Genomic DNA, 17,355 nt, shown 5'->3' with positions numbered 1-17,355 from the left:
AAATTAAAATTATTCAAAATCGTAAATAACTAAAATTTTAATTATTCAAAATTATAATTATTTTAATTTATATTTACTCAATAATTAAATTAATTAAAATTAAAATTATTCAAAATTAAAATTATTTAAAAATATATTTACTCAATAATAAAATTAATTGAAATTTAAATTATTCAAAAATCATAAATAACCAAAATTTTAATTATTTAAAATTATAATTATTTAAATTTATATTTACTGAATAATAAAATTAATTAAAATTTAAATTATTCAAAATGGTAAATAACTAAAATTTTAATTATTCAAAATTATAATTATTTGAAATTATATTTACTCAATAAAAAATTATTTAAAATTAAAATTATTCAATATCGTAAATAACTAAATTTATAATTATTCAAAATTATAATTATTTAAATTTATATTTACTCAATAATAAAATTAATTAAAATTAAAATTTATCAAAATCATAAATAAATAAAATTTTAATTAATCTAAATTATAATTATTTAAAATTATAATTATTTAAATTTATATTTGTTCAATAATAAAATTAATTAAAATTAAAATTATTCTAAATCGTTAATAACTAAAATTTTAATTATTCTAAATTATAATTATTTAAAATTATATTTACTCAATAATTAAATTAATTAAAATTTAAATTATTCCAAATCGTAAATAACTATACTTTTAATTATTTTAAATTCTAATTATTTTAAATTATAATTTTTTAAAATTATATTTACTCAATAATAAAATTAAATAAAATTAAAATTATTCAAAATCGTAAATAACTAAAATTTTAATTATTCTAAATTTTACTTTTTTAAAATTATAATTAATTATAATTAATAATAATTAAAATTAATTAATATCAAAATTATTTACATTAAAATTAAAATTAAGTAAAAAAAATTACGGAACACGTCATTACGTTATTACGGAAGTGGAACTCGTCTTACGGAAGTGGAACTCGCCTTACGGAAGTGGAACTCGCCTTACGGAAGTGGAACTCGCCTTACAGAAGTGGAACTTGCCTACGGAAGTGGAACTCGCCTATGGAAGTGGAACACGCCTACGGAAGTGGAACTCGCCTACGGAAGTCACGCCATACTCTACGGAAGTCATATGCTCTTACGAAAATCAATAATGTTTACTTTCACGGAACTCAGTTTTAACTACGGAAGTCGACTTCCGGTATTGATGTTGACTTCCGTAAGTGTCATTTTTTCTTTCTTCCCAACCTGGTTCTATGGAAGTCCACGACTTCCGGGTTTGTGTTTTTACATATCTATATTCAAATAAAAAATAATAACTACATACAGCAAACATAGCAAACATGGCAGAAACAATCAATAAATTATAAAATTAAAATATACAACAGGATAATTTTACTTACATGTTGGAGAGGAATGGGGAAGGGAAGAGGAAGAGCGGACAAAAAAAAAAGAAGGAGTGGGGCACGACAGTGAGGCACGTTAGAGAGGTGAGTGGGGGCAGATGAGAGATTGGGGGGGTGTGCGACGGCTAGGGTTGAGTGAAAACAAGTGAAGCATTAAATAGGAGAGAGAAATAGAGATTAATTGATTTAAAATTTAAAAATACTAAAAGGGTAGTTTTGGAATTTATGAAAAGTTTGGAGGTGCAGAAGAAATATTGGGGGTGCAGGAAGAAAACCCCAAAAATGGATTAAACATATTAACTCGTGGGTCTTTCTTCCTACACCTCCAAGCATTTCTTATGCACCTCCAAAAAATCTTTAAATTCCCAAAATACCCTTTGACAATTTAAAGAAACGCACGGACATCACACCCCCAAATATACTTCCGGATGTCAACTTCCGGAAGTCAAAATATATGACTTCCACAAGTCAAAAATCATCACCGAAAGTCGACTTCTGGAAGTCAAAAATCATCACCGGAAGTCGACTTCCGGAAATCAAAAATCATCACCGGAAGTTGACTTCCGGAAGTCAAAAATCATCACCGGAAGTCGACTTCCGAAAGTCAAAAAACATTACGGAAGTCAAAAACATTACGAAAGTCGACTTCCGTATATAAAAAAAAAATATATTTTATTTTATTGTATTTTTTAAAATACGTATACAAAATTATAAAACATTTAAATTTAAAAAATATTACTTTAAAAAATAAAAAAATAATAAATAATAAAATTACTAAATAAAAAATTGAAAAAATAAATTGAAAAATAATTTAAATTCAAATAATAAAAATTTAAATAATTTAAAAGTGAATATATATATATATATATATATATATATATATATATATATATATATATATATATATATAAACCGGAAGTCGGACTTCCATATATATATATACAAACGGAAGTCGACTTCCGGCATTAAAAATTATAAAACATATATATTTTATAAAGTTTTATTATTTTATTTTAAATTATTTTTAAATTTTATTTTTACTTTTACTTATTTTATTATATTATTATAATTATTTTATTTATATATTTCATGTATATTATTTTATATTTTATTTGAATTTTTTAATTTTGTTTAAAATTTTAATCAAATTTTTAAAATTTTTTCAATTATATATTTTTTTATATTTTTAAATTTAAATTTATTTTTATATAATTTATTAAAAATTTAATAAAAATAAAAAAGAATTAAAAAATTATATTTGAAATAACATATATTAATAATCAAATTTAAAAGAAATTATATATCATTAGAATTCGATTTTCAAGAATATTCCTTTTTCTTATTTAAAATTTGATTATTTATATATTATTTATATATGTTATTTTAAATATCATTTTTTTAATTCTTTTGTTTTTTTATTACATTTTTAATAAATTGTATAAAAATAAATATAAATTTAAAAATATAAAAAATATATAATTAAAAAAAATAAATTTGATTAAAATTAAATATTTATATTTTAAACAAAATTAAAAAATTTAAATAAAATATAAAATAATATACATGAAATATATAAATAAAATAATTATAATAATATCAATAAAATAAGTAAAAGTAAAAATAAAATTTAAATTAAAAAATAATTTAAATTAAAATAATAAAACTTTATAAAATATATATGTTGTATCATTTTTAATACCGGAAGTCGACTTCCGTTTATATATATATACAGAAGTCCGACTTCCGGTTTACATATATTTATATATATATATATATATATATATATATATATATATATATATATTCTTTTTAAATTATTTAAAGTTTTATTATTTGAATTTAAATTATATTTTAATTTTGTTTTTCAATTTTTTGTTTAGTAATTTTATTATTTATTTTTTTTATTTTTTAATGTAATCTTTTTAAATTTAAGTGTTTTATAATTTTGTATACGTATTTTAAAAAATTTAATAAAATAAAATATATATTTTTTTTATATACGGAAGTCGACTTTCGTAATGTTTTTTGATTTCCGGAAGTCGACTTCCGGTGATGTTTTTTGACTTCCGGAAGTCGACTTCCGGTGATGATTTTTGACTTCCGGTGATGATTTTTGATTTCCGAAAGTCGACTTCCGGTGATATATTTTGACTTCCGGAAGTCATATATTTTGACTTCCAAAAGTCTACATAATTTTGGGGGTGTGGTGTTTGCGGAGTTTGTTAAATGGTCAAAGGGTTTTTTAGGAATTTAAAGAAAGTTTGGAGGTGTAGAAGAAATTTTGGAGGTGTAGAAAGAAAGACCCTTAACTCATTCTGCACTAGAGTAGGCAGGCCGACGGATTGGCCCATTACTTTTTTTTAATTTTTTAGTTTTTTTTTGTTTATAAAATTTGTTTATATATACAATTTTTTTTATATAATATAAAATTGTTATTTATTTTTAATTTTTAAACATAAAAAAGGGTCAATGAGCCAGGACGAGCTCATCTGCCTTTGACTTGTCAGTTTGACAGACTAGGCGGATTAGACTACAATGAATTGACAGGTTAAAAATTTTAACATAATCTACTTTTTTTGGCAGCCTGACAGACTGATCCGACAAACTTGACCTGCTTTGATATTCCTAAACATTTCGCTGTTTAACTATAATAATTCTTTTGGGACATTTTTAAATGAATGAATGGAAGGTAAATACCATGCAATTCCTCTTTATAACCAAACTATCTGAACTCATAATATCTATCTAATAAATAAATTTCTTTTAAAATAATCAATGAATTTAGGGATGACTAGATTTTTCAAAATCTAGATCTAATCCAAATACAATAAAATAAATTAAATTTATAATTCAAATGATTTTAATTAGATCTATTTGATTTGACTTAAATTTTTTAATTTAATTTAAATTGAATTAAATATATATTAGATTAACTTTGTCAACTAAATTTAATTTTACCTTAAATCTACTTAATAAACATGATGAAATTAATTTTATTTAGTTTGAGATGATCTTAATTTGATTTTGATTCAATCAACTTGACTCAACACAAGTTTAATTTGATTTGATTTCCCTTGAATGTATATTCTATGATATCATTTAAATTTAACTAAACATGAACAAGTCAAACTTATTTGGATAAAATAATTTAATTATCATAAAAATATCAAATATATATTTAATTATCAAATAATAGTTAATAATTAAAAAACATATATGTTGATAAGAATTTTAGACGATGTTATTTTTCGGTGAAGGTTTATCAAGATTTTCTTATCTGTATCGATGAAGTTCCTTTTTTCAATTATCATCGATTAAGATTATTTTTTTTATTGATATCAAGCACAAATATTTAAATTAACATTAACCAAAATAATTTTTTCATATTACTAGTTTTTGTTTTTTTCTCAAGTTTTAGATCAATGTTGCCTAACAAATTTTATCACTTAACAAACAATATTAGAAAAAATTTTCTAACAAATTTTTGACAAAAAAAATATTGATATTTATGATAAGAAAATAATGAGTACAAACATCAACAAATAATTATTAAAGACAGCAATAAGAAAAATAGTTCACCATATATTGCTTTGTGGCATTAATAAAAAAGAAAATCTTAAGGGTGTCTTTGGATTGCGGAAATAATTTGAGGGGGAGAGAGTGAATGAATTTGAGATAATGAAAAGGAAATTATTACATTATTTGGATTAAGGGATTTGAAAGAATGAATGAAGAAAAGTCTATAAAAGTTTGTCTATGATGTGATGTATATGATAAATTAAAATAATATTTTAATGAATAAAATTATATGATTACTATTTTACTTTTAAAGATAAATGTGATATAAATATAAATATAAATGGTAGAAATTATATTAAAATGGAATATTGAATTTGTTATTTATAATTAGTATAATTTATTATTGTTAATATTAATATTTATTATTTATTATTTATTTTATTATATTATTTATATAAACAAAATAAAATAAACTTTGATTTTATATATATATATATATATATATATATATATATATATATATAAGAAATAGATTTTTTTTCACTATGCAATTATAAAAAAGGATATTTTGGTCAAGGTGTGTTTGTTTCAGAGTATGGACTGTTCAAGCTGAAGTGTCTCTCACATTTGTTTCAAGCGATCTGTGACGATTTGCAGGCGAGAGTTTGAAGGAGGGAAGGATTCATACATACGAAGGGAATTACTGTTGGAGACGAAGCAAGCATGAAATGGGGTTTGGGCTATGTATGCCAGCCTTACTCTCAGCACCCATCTTTACATCATGCACCTCTCATTTTCATACACACACCTCCATTATTTTACTTTAAGATTTAACCTACTTAAAATTGTACACTTAAAAGAATGTAATAAAATGATAACAAATTTGATTTTATTGTAATATAATTTTCACTACATATATTTAAATTTATATCACATTTTTTCACAAGATAATTTGATAATTACCTACTTTTATCAATTAAAACATTTTTTTAATTTATTATACCTATTACATCGTTCACAAACTCTCAAAATCTTTTTCTTCAAATCCCTTCATCTATCATTTAAAATTCCTTAATCCAAAACACATCACAATCTTCTCTCCACCCTCATTAAATTAATTTATTCACTCTTTCTTTCTCTCAAATCCACTCATGAATCCAAACAGTACTTAAAGAATAAAAGAAACAATAATATGATCTACAATTACAAAAAATAATCATAATATTATTAAAAAAAACTCTTATCATTCGTCAATAAAAGAAATGTAAAAAAATATCTTGTACTTAGTAAAAAAAATTTAAACACTTTTTTAAAATTAAAATAGTTATTCATAATAAAATTATAAAATTATTTATATTTACTTTTATAATTATAATAATAATATTTTTATTATTTTTTTATCATAGAAAAAAGTTTAATAAAAATGTAACACATGTATTTTTACTAACAAGAATAATAAAAATAGGATTTGAAAAGAAAAATAATCCTAAAAATTTAAATAAAACTAACTTTTATCACAAATCAATAATAAAAAGTAATTTCTCATTCCTAATTATCACCAAATACCAATAGAAATAAAGGTAAGGAGAAAATAGTAATACAAAAACAAATGAATATGAAAATATGAAAGATTTAAAGTTATTATTTTTAGATAAAATTTATTTATTTTTAATAATTTAATTATTTTTCTAAATTCTTAAATTTTAATTCTTTTAAATTTTGCATTTAAACTATTTATTCTGTTGGTTTTAAATTTTTTTATAAAGTAAATAATTTTTTAAGTAAAATAGTTAAAATTGAGATTTAAATAATAAAATTTTACAATTTTACATCGTATTTACGATTTACATTCCAAGCATAATTATATCATAAGAGATTCACAATTTTACATCGTATTTACGATTTACATTTCAAGCATAATTGTACCATAGGAGATTTGGAGACAAGAATATGAGCTTACAAAATCAAAGTTAATGTAATTAGAAACTTTCATTGTTACGTCACAATTCTCTCAATTAAAAATTAATATAATTATTATTAAAATTGATTTTTCAATTAAAAATTAATATAATTACTATCAAAAAAAATTTCTTGAAACATTTATTTATCAAAACAGTGATGCATCACCATTAAATTTGAATAAGTATTGATAATGAATTAATTTTATTTTTATAGACATGTGTTTGTATTAAAAATAAAATCTATGATATCACAATTATACGAATATTTTTTTATCTTAATCTCATTTCGATTTTAACCACTTTGCTGATAAGATAATGTTAATCTAATGACACTATTTACTATATAATTAATGATGATAATTTATCTCATTATATTTTGTTTGAGATATGAAATAATGAATTCTAACAATTAAAATAATATAAAATCATATAATAGGTTATTTAAAGATAAAATTATTTTTTCTGTCTTTTATGTTTAGTTATATTTTAATTTTTAAAAACGTTAGAATGATAGACAAACGATTTAAAAGAGAAAAAGAGAAACATTATAACAATATTAAAATTATTTTATTATTTTATTTTTGTTGTGCATCAAATAAATTATAAATTATAACTGTGTGTAATATTTATGAACATTTTTTTTACTCTAAATAAAATAAAATTATATTAATAATTATTAAAATAAAAATTTATTTAATATATAATTAATTATTTGATGTTTATTAATTACTCTTAATCGTATGCTGGGTCCTGTTTTAAACGGATTATCTCTTGTATGTTATTGCCTTTAGGGGCTCCTCTTCTTGGTTTGGTTTGTGTATTGTTAAATTTGTTATCTTAATTCAATGTGCCACTTTAAATCTAATTTTTTAGCAAAATAAAATTATCTTCACCATTTTTCACAGACGGGTTTTGTTCACGCAATGAATGGTGAGAAACTTTGTCTACCTGATGAATGGTAGATAACACACGTACTTGGGTAGAAGAAAGACCAACTATTTGCATTCATAATCGATACATATTTGATCTGAAATGCAAATCTTTCTTTATTTGAAATGCATATACATGTGATTAGGTTGAAGCTCAGATAGTTCAATATAATGCAGCTGAATTCCATATCCAAGTTGTCAGATTTAGGATTCATTGGTTGGAGGGTGGGTTGAAGGAGTTCTTTCTTGCAGTTGCCAAAACAGTCTTGTCAGCTACGATGAAATATGCTGCTCCAGCCACTGTTTACACAATGTGCTACTTAGATCACTAATTCCAACAACCACAGTAATTGTTACGAGGAGACAATTGGAGCATCCTAGGATGATAATAGTTACCTGTGGAAATTATGAGAGCTTGAGCAGAGTGATTGAGATTTGCTTTTGCCCAGGGTAGCATCTTCACACTAGCCAACTGCAGATCAAACAAATGTAAACAGATTATGATAAATCACAACTTTATGTCTAAAAAATTGAATGAAACAAAGGAAATTGAAAAGGTGGAAGTAATGGTTACAGTTGGGATTCCAGTGGCAATAGTAGCAACAACAGCTGCCTTGGCTCCTGCCATCACACCCTCTGTTTACACACAAAACAAAAATTAAATGAAAACCAAACAATATTCAGAAATGGTGAAATTTGCAGAAAGTTGTGCATGTATTATTACCGTGAGAACAGCGCTTGGCCAAGGCCAACTTTTGATCCAGGGAAGCCAAGCTTGTCCTTTCAAAAGAAGAATTTGCAGCAACATTTCTATTGGCCATCTTCCAAAATTTGGTTGGACAAAAGCTAAGAATGAAAGTGTTGGTAAAAACAGATGAATAAGTGAAGTATGTTTGGTTGAATAGCTGCTGAAGTTGGTAGCATATTTATACTGAGTTTTGGTGAAGAAAACTTAAAACTATTTCCGAAAAAAGTGAAGGAGAGGAATTGGGTAGTGTGCAGTTTGATGGTTTCAATTGAAATCCATCGTCTCAGACAGTGGTTTTTCACTACAGCTTCGGTTTCGGTTTGTTGATGTTTTGTTGGTCCCTAAATTATTTTCATGCTTTATCCAAATTTGGGCATGTGAGGGTTTTTGTGGGAATGACCATGTGTCTTATTCTAATACAGCGCAGTAGGAGTGAAGTAGTGTTCTTATCCACAGGTGCCAGAAAAGTCCAAAAACAATTACACTCTCCTTTTAGTTTTTACCTACATCCTTTCTCTTTGTTACTCCGCCCCTTTTTAAGGGTGGTGGTTTAAATTGAAGATGGACAAAAACCATGGGCATTTCTCGTACATCAATCCCAATAACTAAATATTTTACAAACACTCAGATATTGGAATCAATATCATGATACATGTTCAGGGTAGGCTAATAAAGTATTGTAGTTGCATCTGGAGTCCTTTTCCTTAAACAAAGTAAACAGATAAAAGATGGGATAAAGTTTCTTTATAAATTCAAATTATTTTAGGTTAAATATATTTTTATTTTTTAAATTTGATTTTTTTTTTAATTTTGACATATTTTATATTTCAAATTTTAAAATGAAAGGTGGAATCTTTAAAGTTATAGTGTTAGCTCTTTTTAGTTTGTTAAATAAAGTTTAAAATTGACATTTAAATTTGTTAAACTATGTTTGACATGTGTTAAAAAGAATTAATACAATTGAGTTAAAAAATTATATTTATTTGTTTTTAAAATTTGAATGTCAAATTGTATCAAATTTTAGGAGAACAAATTTTAAATTCACGTCAAAATTTAATGATTAAAAACATGTTTAATCTATTTATTTTTATACACTAAATTTAATTTATTCATAAATTAATGTATTGTTTTTATATAATTTATCTATTTTTTAATTTGTATATGAATTATTTTTAGTGACGGATTCTAATTGTTTTAGATGTTAAATAATTTCAAATATAAATTTAAATCTTACATTAATTAAAAATTAAAAAAACTGAACACCGTGACGAAGATCCGTAAATCCATAATTGAGTTTGAAATAATATTAGTCTCTTATACTTGGTTTTTTTATTTCGATTGATGTTTTATCTTTTTTATAATCCTCTCTTTAAAAAGGCGCATGAATACTTTTATTTACATTACCGTCTGCAAAATTTGTTGGTTCAACTTAGGACTCATCTCTGTTAAAGTTGCAATAAGAAAACATCGGCATCTTTAGTTAGATTGCACACATGTTGACCCGCATGTGCTACAATTCTGGATGTCGGACTCTCGAAAACAGTGGGATAAGTTTTTTATTTTAAAGAGAAAAACTTAGGAAATTATTTTCTAGAACTTTTTTTATTATCTTAATTTAAAAATTATTTATGAAATTAAAATATTAATGAAACGTATTTTACATATACCCAAAGGTATAATAGTTGCTTAAAATATAATATTGTAAAAGTTGAAACAGCCAACAACCTGAGTTCTATCATTTCAACTTTTCCGTATTTGAAGTGATTCTATTCTATGTTGATTAATACACCACATGACATAGTTACTTTCTAGTTTCCTATATTTTAATATAGTGGCCTGAAAATGCATAGCCTCAAATATAATCGTAATACACAGCAAATTAAATCTTAAACTATTACCCTTTCTCTTCTGAAGTGTTCAGTGTTGATGACTTTAATTTATTAAGCATTTATTTCTCTGTTCTCTGGTCTTAGATCTTACCTTACACTATCAAATATATAGCTGATTAAAGATAATTTACACGGGGTTGTTTGAGAAAATAGTATGTGAAATGAGAAGAAAATAAGGGTTTGTTTGTGGGTATTTTTTATAAAGTATTAATTTATTCTCAATATATTTTCTTTCATTTCTTTTACAATTGTTTAAAAGATTAAAAAAAATAGATAAATTCATTTTATTTTATGAAATGAAATTGATAAACAAATTTAACATTTGTTAGTTAAAATTATTTTTTATTGTTTTAATAACATTACTTTTTATTAACCACTTTAAAAGAGATTAAAATAAAATTTAATATAAATATAAATTTAAATAAATTTAATAAAATTTCTATTTTTAAATAATTCAAACATTTATATAAAAATTATTAAAATTTACACATTTTAAAATTTACAGAGTAAAAAAATTGATAATTTTCTTTTATTTTATAAAATGAAATTGATAATTAAGTTTAACATAGTTGAAATTAATTTTTATTTTTTTAATAATATTCATTTCTATTAACCACTTTAAAATAATTTAAAATAAAATTTAACATAAAATATATATTTAAATAAACTTAATTTTATTAAAAATATTTAATAAAAATATTAATTTTAATAAAAACATCATATAACATTTATATTAAAATTAAGTTTTATTTTAATTTGAAAAGAGACGTAATTATTTTATTTAAAAAAATTTGGAACGAAATCAAAATAAATAAAAATATAGTGATGAACTTAAAACTAAGATAATGATATATGGTGTGATAGTTACACATAACATTATCATTGTTAACATTATCATTGTTATTGTCATATCACATTGTCACGGTCACATTATAAATCATCATGACACCTGATAATTTTTCTTTATTTATTTTTTAAATAAAAAATAAAAGATTAAAAAAATTATAAATAAATTAAAGAAAATACTATAAACATCGATGAAGGTGATTGAAGTGGAAGGAAATGGGTGGACGTGTTTTGTGTTGGAGGAGAAGAAGTTGAGTCCACCGTGCAACTGTAATTAGGTTTATTTCTTTTAAATTAATTTTTTATTAAATAAATAAAGATTATACACATCACATGAGAGAGACATGTCATCTTATATGTCAGCAGTTCGTTTATGAAGTTGAATAAACTTTAATATTGTTGAAAAAATAGGTATTAAAATTAATATTTTTGAGAGAGCATGGATTAAATAACATTAAAATTTTGATCAGATATCATTTTCAATTTTACGATTTTATGTAATACTTTACGAAAGAAAATATATTTATTGTAATTTTAATAAAGATATATTAGTCATAAATTTTTTAAGTCATTTTAACTTAAAAAAATGTATAATTAATTTAATAAAAATATATTAATACTAAAAAATTAAAATATTTTTTTAAAATATAATTTTATAATTAATTTAATAGAAAATATTATTACTAAAATAAATAAATAAAATTATACGTTTTTATTTTTTAGGCCTAAAGACCCGCTAGAGAGTCCCATTCACTTGCTTAGTTGTTAAAATAATTAAAATGGTAAGAATGTTCACCGTAAGTATTCCATTGGAGTGTGATTACCATTCTTGGGTGTATGTATTAATCAATAATCCATATTCAAATCTTCATGTGAGTTTGTATGAGTTGTTTTAAGAAGAAATAATAATTTTCTAATAAAAAGTTATATTATCAAGATGTTTATTCAAACTTTTAACGTAAGGAAAAAATAAATTATTAATAAATAAGTTAAAAATAACTTATTTTTATAAATTACAGCAACTTATAATAAATAGGTTGGTCTGGAAACGAATTTAAAATACACGGAGAAATGTATTTGATAAAAATACGTTTGTTTCAATCAACAATTGGGTTGCAAGCCTTTTATTAATATTTTGAGCTTAATTTTACTTTTTTATTTTTAACTTTAACTTTTAAGTTATAAATTTAAAATAAACCAGAGAAAAGAGACTTATATAACGTTAATATTTTGTTTTTGAGTTTTATATTCTGTTCCTCCTTTCTCCTAAATTTTGCGTGATTAATTCCGTTGTTTGGTTTCCATTTACTTTCTTAGATGATCATGCTTTCACGTGATTAATGCTTCCTTATAATCCATGCTTTATCCAGGCTTTATCTGCAGTGCTGATGACAGTTAGAACAGAAGAAGCCATATTTTATCAGCAATGCTTATGACCTCATATATGTTGTCTTATTGTCTCCATCTTTCATCTATCTTTATCACTTTTTAATCTGACATAAATGAATAAAAAAATTTACTACATATTTTATTATTTAAGCATTTTAATTTTATAAACTTTACCACTTATTTGTTTTTGAAACATTTTATCATTATTTATTTTCAGCATTTTACTTAATTATTTATTATCAATTTTACGTTGATTAATCAATGCATGCAATATTGACATGAATTAAAGAAATAAGGAACTTAATTTTATCGTGTAAAAAAAATACATTTTTTTTTAAATAATAATATTCTCTCTTAATTAATAATATAGCAGAAGAACAAAATTATTGAAAGAGCCTTTAGGATATTACTTCCTAAATAATTTTTAAAGGATGAGGTGATAAACTCGATTGAGAATACATATATATTTTAAGAAAGTTCAATTTATAAGTGAATCCATATCCAAGATTTTAAATACCAAGATAATTGCACTTGCATAGAAGAAAGGCCATTGATTTGCAGTCTTATAATTAAGTGATGTTTGGTACATAAGTGCTCTCTCACTGTAAGTAATGCAAATCCTTTTTTATTGTAACTTCTAAATACATATACATATGTGATGATTTGGATGATCGGGTTAATGCTACGATATCCCGATTAAAGTAGTGCAGCTGAATCCAACAACCAAGTTGTCGATTTGGAATTCATGGATTGGAGGGTGGGTTGAAGGAGTTCTTTCTTGCAGTTGCCAAAACGGTCTTGTCTGCTACTATGAAATATGCTGCTCCAGCCACTGTTTACACAATGTGCTACTTAGATCACTAATTCCAACAACCACAGTAATTGTTACGAGGAGATAATTGGAGCATCCTAGGATGATAATGGTTACCTGTGGAAATTATGAGAGCTTGAGCAGTGTGATTGAGATTCGCTTTTGCCCAAGGTAGCATCTTCACACTAGCCAGCTGCAGATCAAACAAATGTAAACAGATTAGGATTCATGACAACGTTATGTCTAAAAAATAATGGAATGAAACAAAGGAAATTGAAAAGGTGGAAGTAATAGTTACAGTTGGGATTGCAGTGGCAATAGTAGCAACAACAGCTGCCTTGGCTCCTGCCATCACACCCTCTGTTTACGCACAAAACAAAAGTGTAAATGTAACCAAACAATATTCAGAAATGGTGAAATTTGCAGAAAGTTGTGCATGTATTATTACCGTGAGAACAGCGCTTGGCCAAGGCCAACTTTTGATCCAGGGAAGCCAAGCTAGTTCTTTCAAAAGAAGAATTAGCAGCAACGTTTCTATTGGCCATCTTCCAAAATTTGGTTGGACAAAAGCTAAGAATGGAACAAGTGTTGATAAAAACAGATGAATAAGTGAAGTGTGTTTGGTTGAGTAGCTGCTGATGTTGGTGACATATTTATACTGAGTTTTGGTGAAGAAATAAATCATTTACTTAAAAAAACTATTTTCGAAAAAAGAGAAAGAGAGGACTTTGGCAGGTGCAGTTTGATGGTTTCAAATGAAACCAGAGTCTCGGACACTTGTTTTCGGTTTGGGTCGGTTGATACTTCATGTTTTTGCTGTTCCCAAAATACTCCTACATTACTGCTTTGTATTTTCATAAGGTTGCAAATTAAATTAGTTTTATCCAAATTTTTATAGTGGATTGTGGTCCATCCTCTGAGATTGTGATTAGAAGTACTTCATGCATATAAAATTAAATTTAAAAATAAAGTCTATTCTTATTTATATTTCAATTTAGTCATATATTACTGGTCCGTGCCTCACAGTACAAATTGAATGCAAAATTTGCAAATATCTACAATTAATCTGGTAAAATAACAGTCTAATGGTAGATCATTTGACTGTGAAATTAAACTTTAAAACCATATTTTAAGTTGAAACTTTTGCTCATCTATATTCTTGAATCTGATTATATGTTCTGCACACGTTTCCTTATCCTGTTATTAAAGCAGGCAAGAAACAACGTGCTTACATTATCCTCACGCCTGACGTATAAATTGATAAAACAAATATTTCGTCTTTTTACTAGTGATCTGCATGTCTTTGTTTACTTGCTTCGTTTAAGAAAAAGATAAAAGTAAAATTACTATATCTTACTTTGTGTTTTTTCAACTGCAAGGGTACAAACTGCTGGTTTAGAATTTAGATCAGAGATGGGCCCAAAAACAATGGGCATTGATCTCCGATACATTATTGATGGATCCAAATAAATAACTAAATATTTAAAAACCAAACACTACATGTAATAGCAGATGAATTAATTTCTCTTGTCACTGGTAGAAATTTTTTTTTTCTTAATTATTTTATTTTATCTAATAATAGTTTTCAAAAAATATTTTAATTTAATTAATGTCTTGCATTTGGTTATAGCATGAGGACATGTATTGTTGTAAAACAATGGATTGAAGTTGGTGGGTCAGCACTTATCTCCGTTGGATCAGTGGGAGTGGTTCTGCTATGTTGCTTTAGATTGCAACACGTGTTGAATTGAATGCAGAGAATCGCACTCACAGCAGAGAGGGGGAATATAGGACGTGTTTGGCGTGTTTTTGTTGCAAAGAAAGGAGGTCATGGTTTTGAATGAAGTGGGTGGCTAATTGTAAAGTTGAGTGTCAACATTTAAGTAATTCTTTTCTGCCATTTCTGCATCTAACTTTGATTCTCTGTCACATCCTCACTTTCCAATCTTTTTTTTTTTCTATTATATAACTCAAAGTACATAAACTCAGTCATTCAATTCAGATTTACAATAATCACACCATCTTCTCGATACAGGAAAAAAATAAAATAAAACAGTAATCACTATTTCGTATACAGTGATAGAAGAGTAATCTATTTCATATATAACGATACAATGAAACAGTAATCTTTTCTTAGGAATTTAACAACAAAAACTAATGATATTTTATCCATTTTCATAATCTATTGTAGAAACAATTCTATTTTTTAAATAAGTGTTTCAGTATTATTTATTTTTCTTTTAACCGATACATTTCATTATTTATATTTCAAAAGTTATAAATGATTTAACTTAAATAAGTTATTTATTAATATTTTTTATTATCTGATTATAATTGCTTTAGTAATTAAAAAAATATCAATTTAACAATTAAAGACAGTATGTTAATGATTAAAAGAATAATAATTTAAAAATTAAATATTATAATTATGGATGACAACGGGTCGGGTCGGACACGGATAGTGTCTAACCACAACCCGACCCACGACAAAAAAATTCATCTGCTACCCGTCCTGCTACCCGTACGAGTATCTGTTTAAAAAATATCTGCGGATATTTTAAAACCTGTGGATACCTGCAAATATTAAACAAATATATTTCATAAATATATAAAATAGAATTTAAATAAAATTAGAAAAAATGTAAAATAAAATGTAAATTATATTAAATATAAATTTAATTTTATCTAATAAAATATAAACTAAAATTTAATTTTTATTAAATTTAACTTAATAAAATATAATTTTAATTTTAATTTTTTATGGATAACGGGTATCTACGGGTATAGATAGTATAATATCCACACCTAACCCGTTTATAAGCAGGTATTAAAATACCCATTACCCGCGCTACCCGCAGGTAACAAATACTTGCGAGTACCAACTATCCATCACATATTTTATCTGCAGATAATATTTTACATGTACTTCAAAAATGAAAACTTCAACAAATATTTATTTATTTTATTAATTAATCTTGTATTCTCTTTATTTTTTCTGATTTTGATATTGTTTTAATCAGTTTGTTTGCGAGGGTTCAATGGTAATTTTCTTTGCTTAGAATACAAGAATCTAATCTACACATGTTGTATAAATCTTGAAAATTAAACTAAAGGTCATTGTTTACATAAATTATTTGCAAAAATTAAATTTATTTTTAAATTATTAATCATTGCCATAATATTTTTTTTCTTCTAACTTGCACAATCTTAATTACCATTAGTAATAGATAATTTAGTAAAAATTTAGTTTGAAAAAGAATTTTTTAGTAAAACAAAATTGTTCACTTGATGAATACTTATCATTATCAAGTACGATTTCTTGGATTATTTAAATAATATATAATTATAGTATATTGCAAAAATTGAACTTGTTCAAGTCATTTAAATGTACTTATATCTATTTTAGTTTTTAAATAAACATGTATATTTTTTTCTTATTATTTTATTATAAAATGAGATTCCCACATATTTAATCTTTTAGCAGACATCTATGTTTATGATAAATAACATTCATCACATTTTAATTTTAATTTTAATAAATTTTACTTTATCCTTTATTTTGTTTAAAATGCCATATAAAACTAAAATCAAATATTACATTTTTAAAATATGAAATAAATATTTTTTATATAAAATTTTAATATTTAATTATTGCATTTTAAAATATCATAAAAACTAAATTATAAATTTCTTAAAAAATATTATATTTATGTGAAAATAATGATTTGATATCAAATAAATAAATAGATATAAATATATTACTAAATTTGTTAACGTTTTACTGTATTTACATATAATTTTAAATCATGATAAATAAAAATATAAGTAATATAGTTTACTTTATTAAGAATATAAAAA

The 17,355-nt window shown here is 24.0% G+C and overlaps 2 protein-coding genes across 2 annotated transcripts; both read right to left on the bottom strand.

Moving 5' to 3' along the window:
* Positions 1 to 7,860: 7,860 nt before the first annotated feature.
* On the bottom strand, positions 7,861 to 8,739 carry LOC114177132 (early nodulin-93-like). The gene is made up of 4 exons (XM_028062383.2): positions 8,539 to 8,739; positions 8,389 to 8,450; positions 8,211 to 8,286; positions 7,861 to 8,114 (listed from the first exon to the last, which is right to left on the bottom strand). The coding sequence occupies exons 1-4, from the start codon at positions 8,633 to 8,635 to the stop codon at positions 8,026 to 8,028; spliced, it is 324 nt and encodes a 107-aa protein (XP_027918184.2). The 5' UTR covers positions 8,636 to 8,739; the 3' UTR covers positions 7,861 to 8,025.
* Positions 8,740 to 13,217: 4,478 nt separating this feature from the next.
* Positions 13,218 to 14,130, bottom strand: LOC114177133 (early nodulin-93-like). The gene is made up of 4 exons (XM_028062384.2): positions 13,946 to 14,130; positions 13,796 to 13,857; positions 13,615 to 13,690; positions 13,218 to 13,518 (listed from the first exon to the last, which is right to left on the bottom strand). Exons 1-4 carry the CDS (start codon positions 14,040 to 14,042, stop codon positions 13,430 to 13,432), a joined length of 324 nt encoding a protein of 107 aa, XP_027918185.2. The 5' UTR covers positions 14,043 to 14,130; the 3' UTR covers positions 13,218 to 13,429.
* Positions 14,131 to 17,355: the final 3,225 nt, after the last annotated feature.

This window comes from Vigna unguiculata, chromosome 3, assembly GCF_037176805.1.
Source record: "Vigna unguiculata cultivar grain cowpea cultivar isolate G323 ecotype 2 chromosome 3, ASM3717680v1, whole genome shotgun sequence".
Classification (NCBI taxonomy): Eukaryota; Viridiplantae; Streptophyta; class Magnoliopsida; order Fabales; family Fabaceae; genus Vigna; species Vigna unguiculata.
The sequence above is the reverse complement of the archived record's forward strand: the minus strand, read 5'-3'. Positions and strand labels throughout refer to the sequence as shown.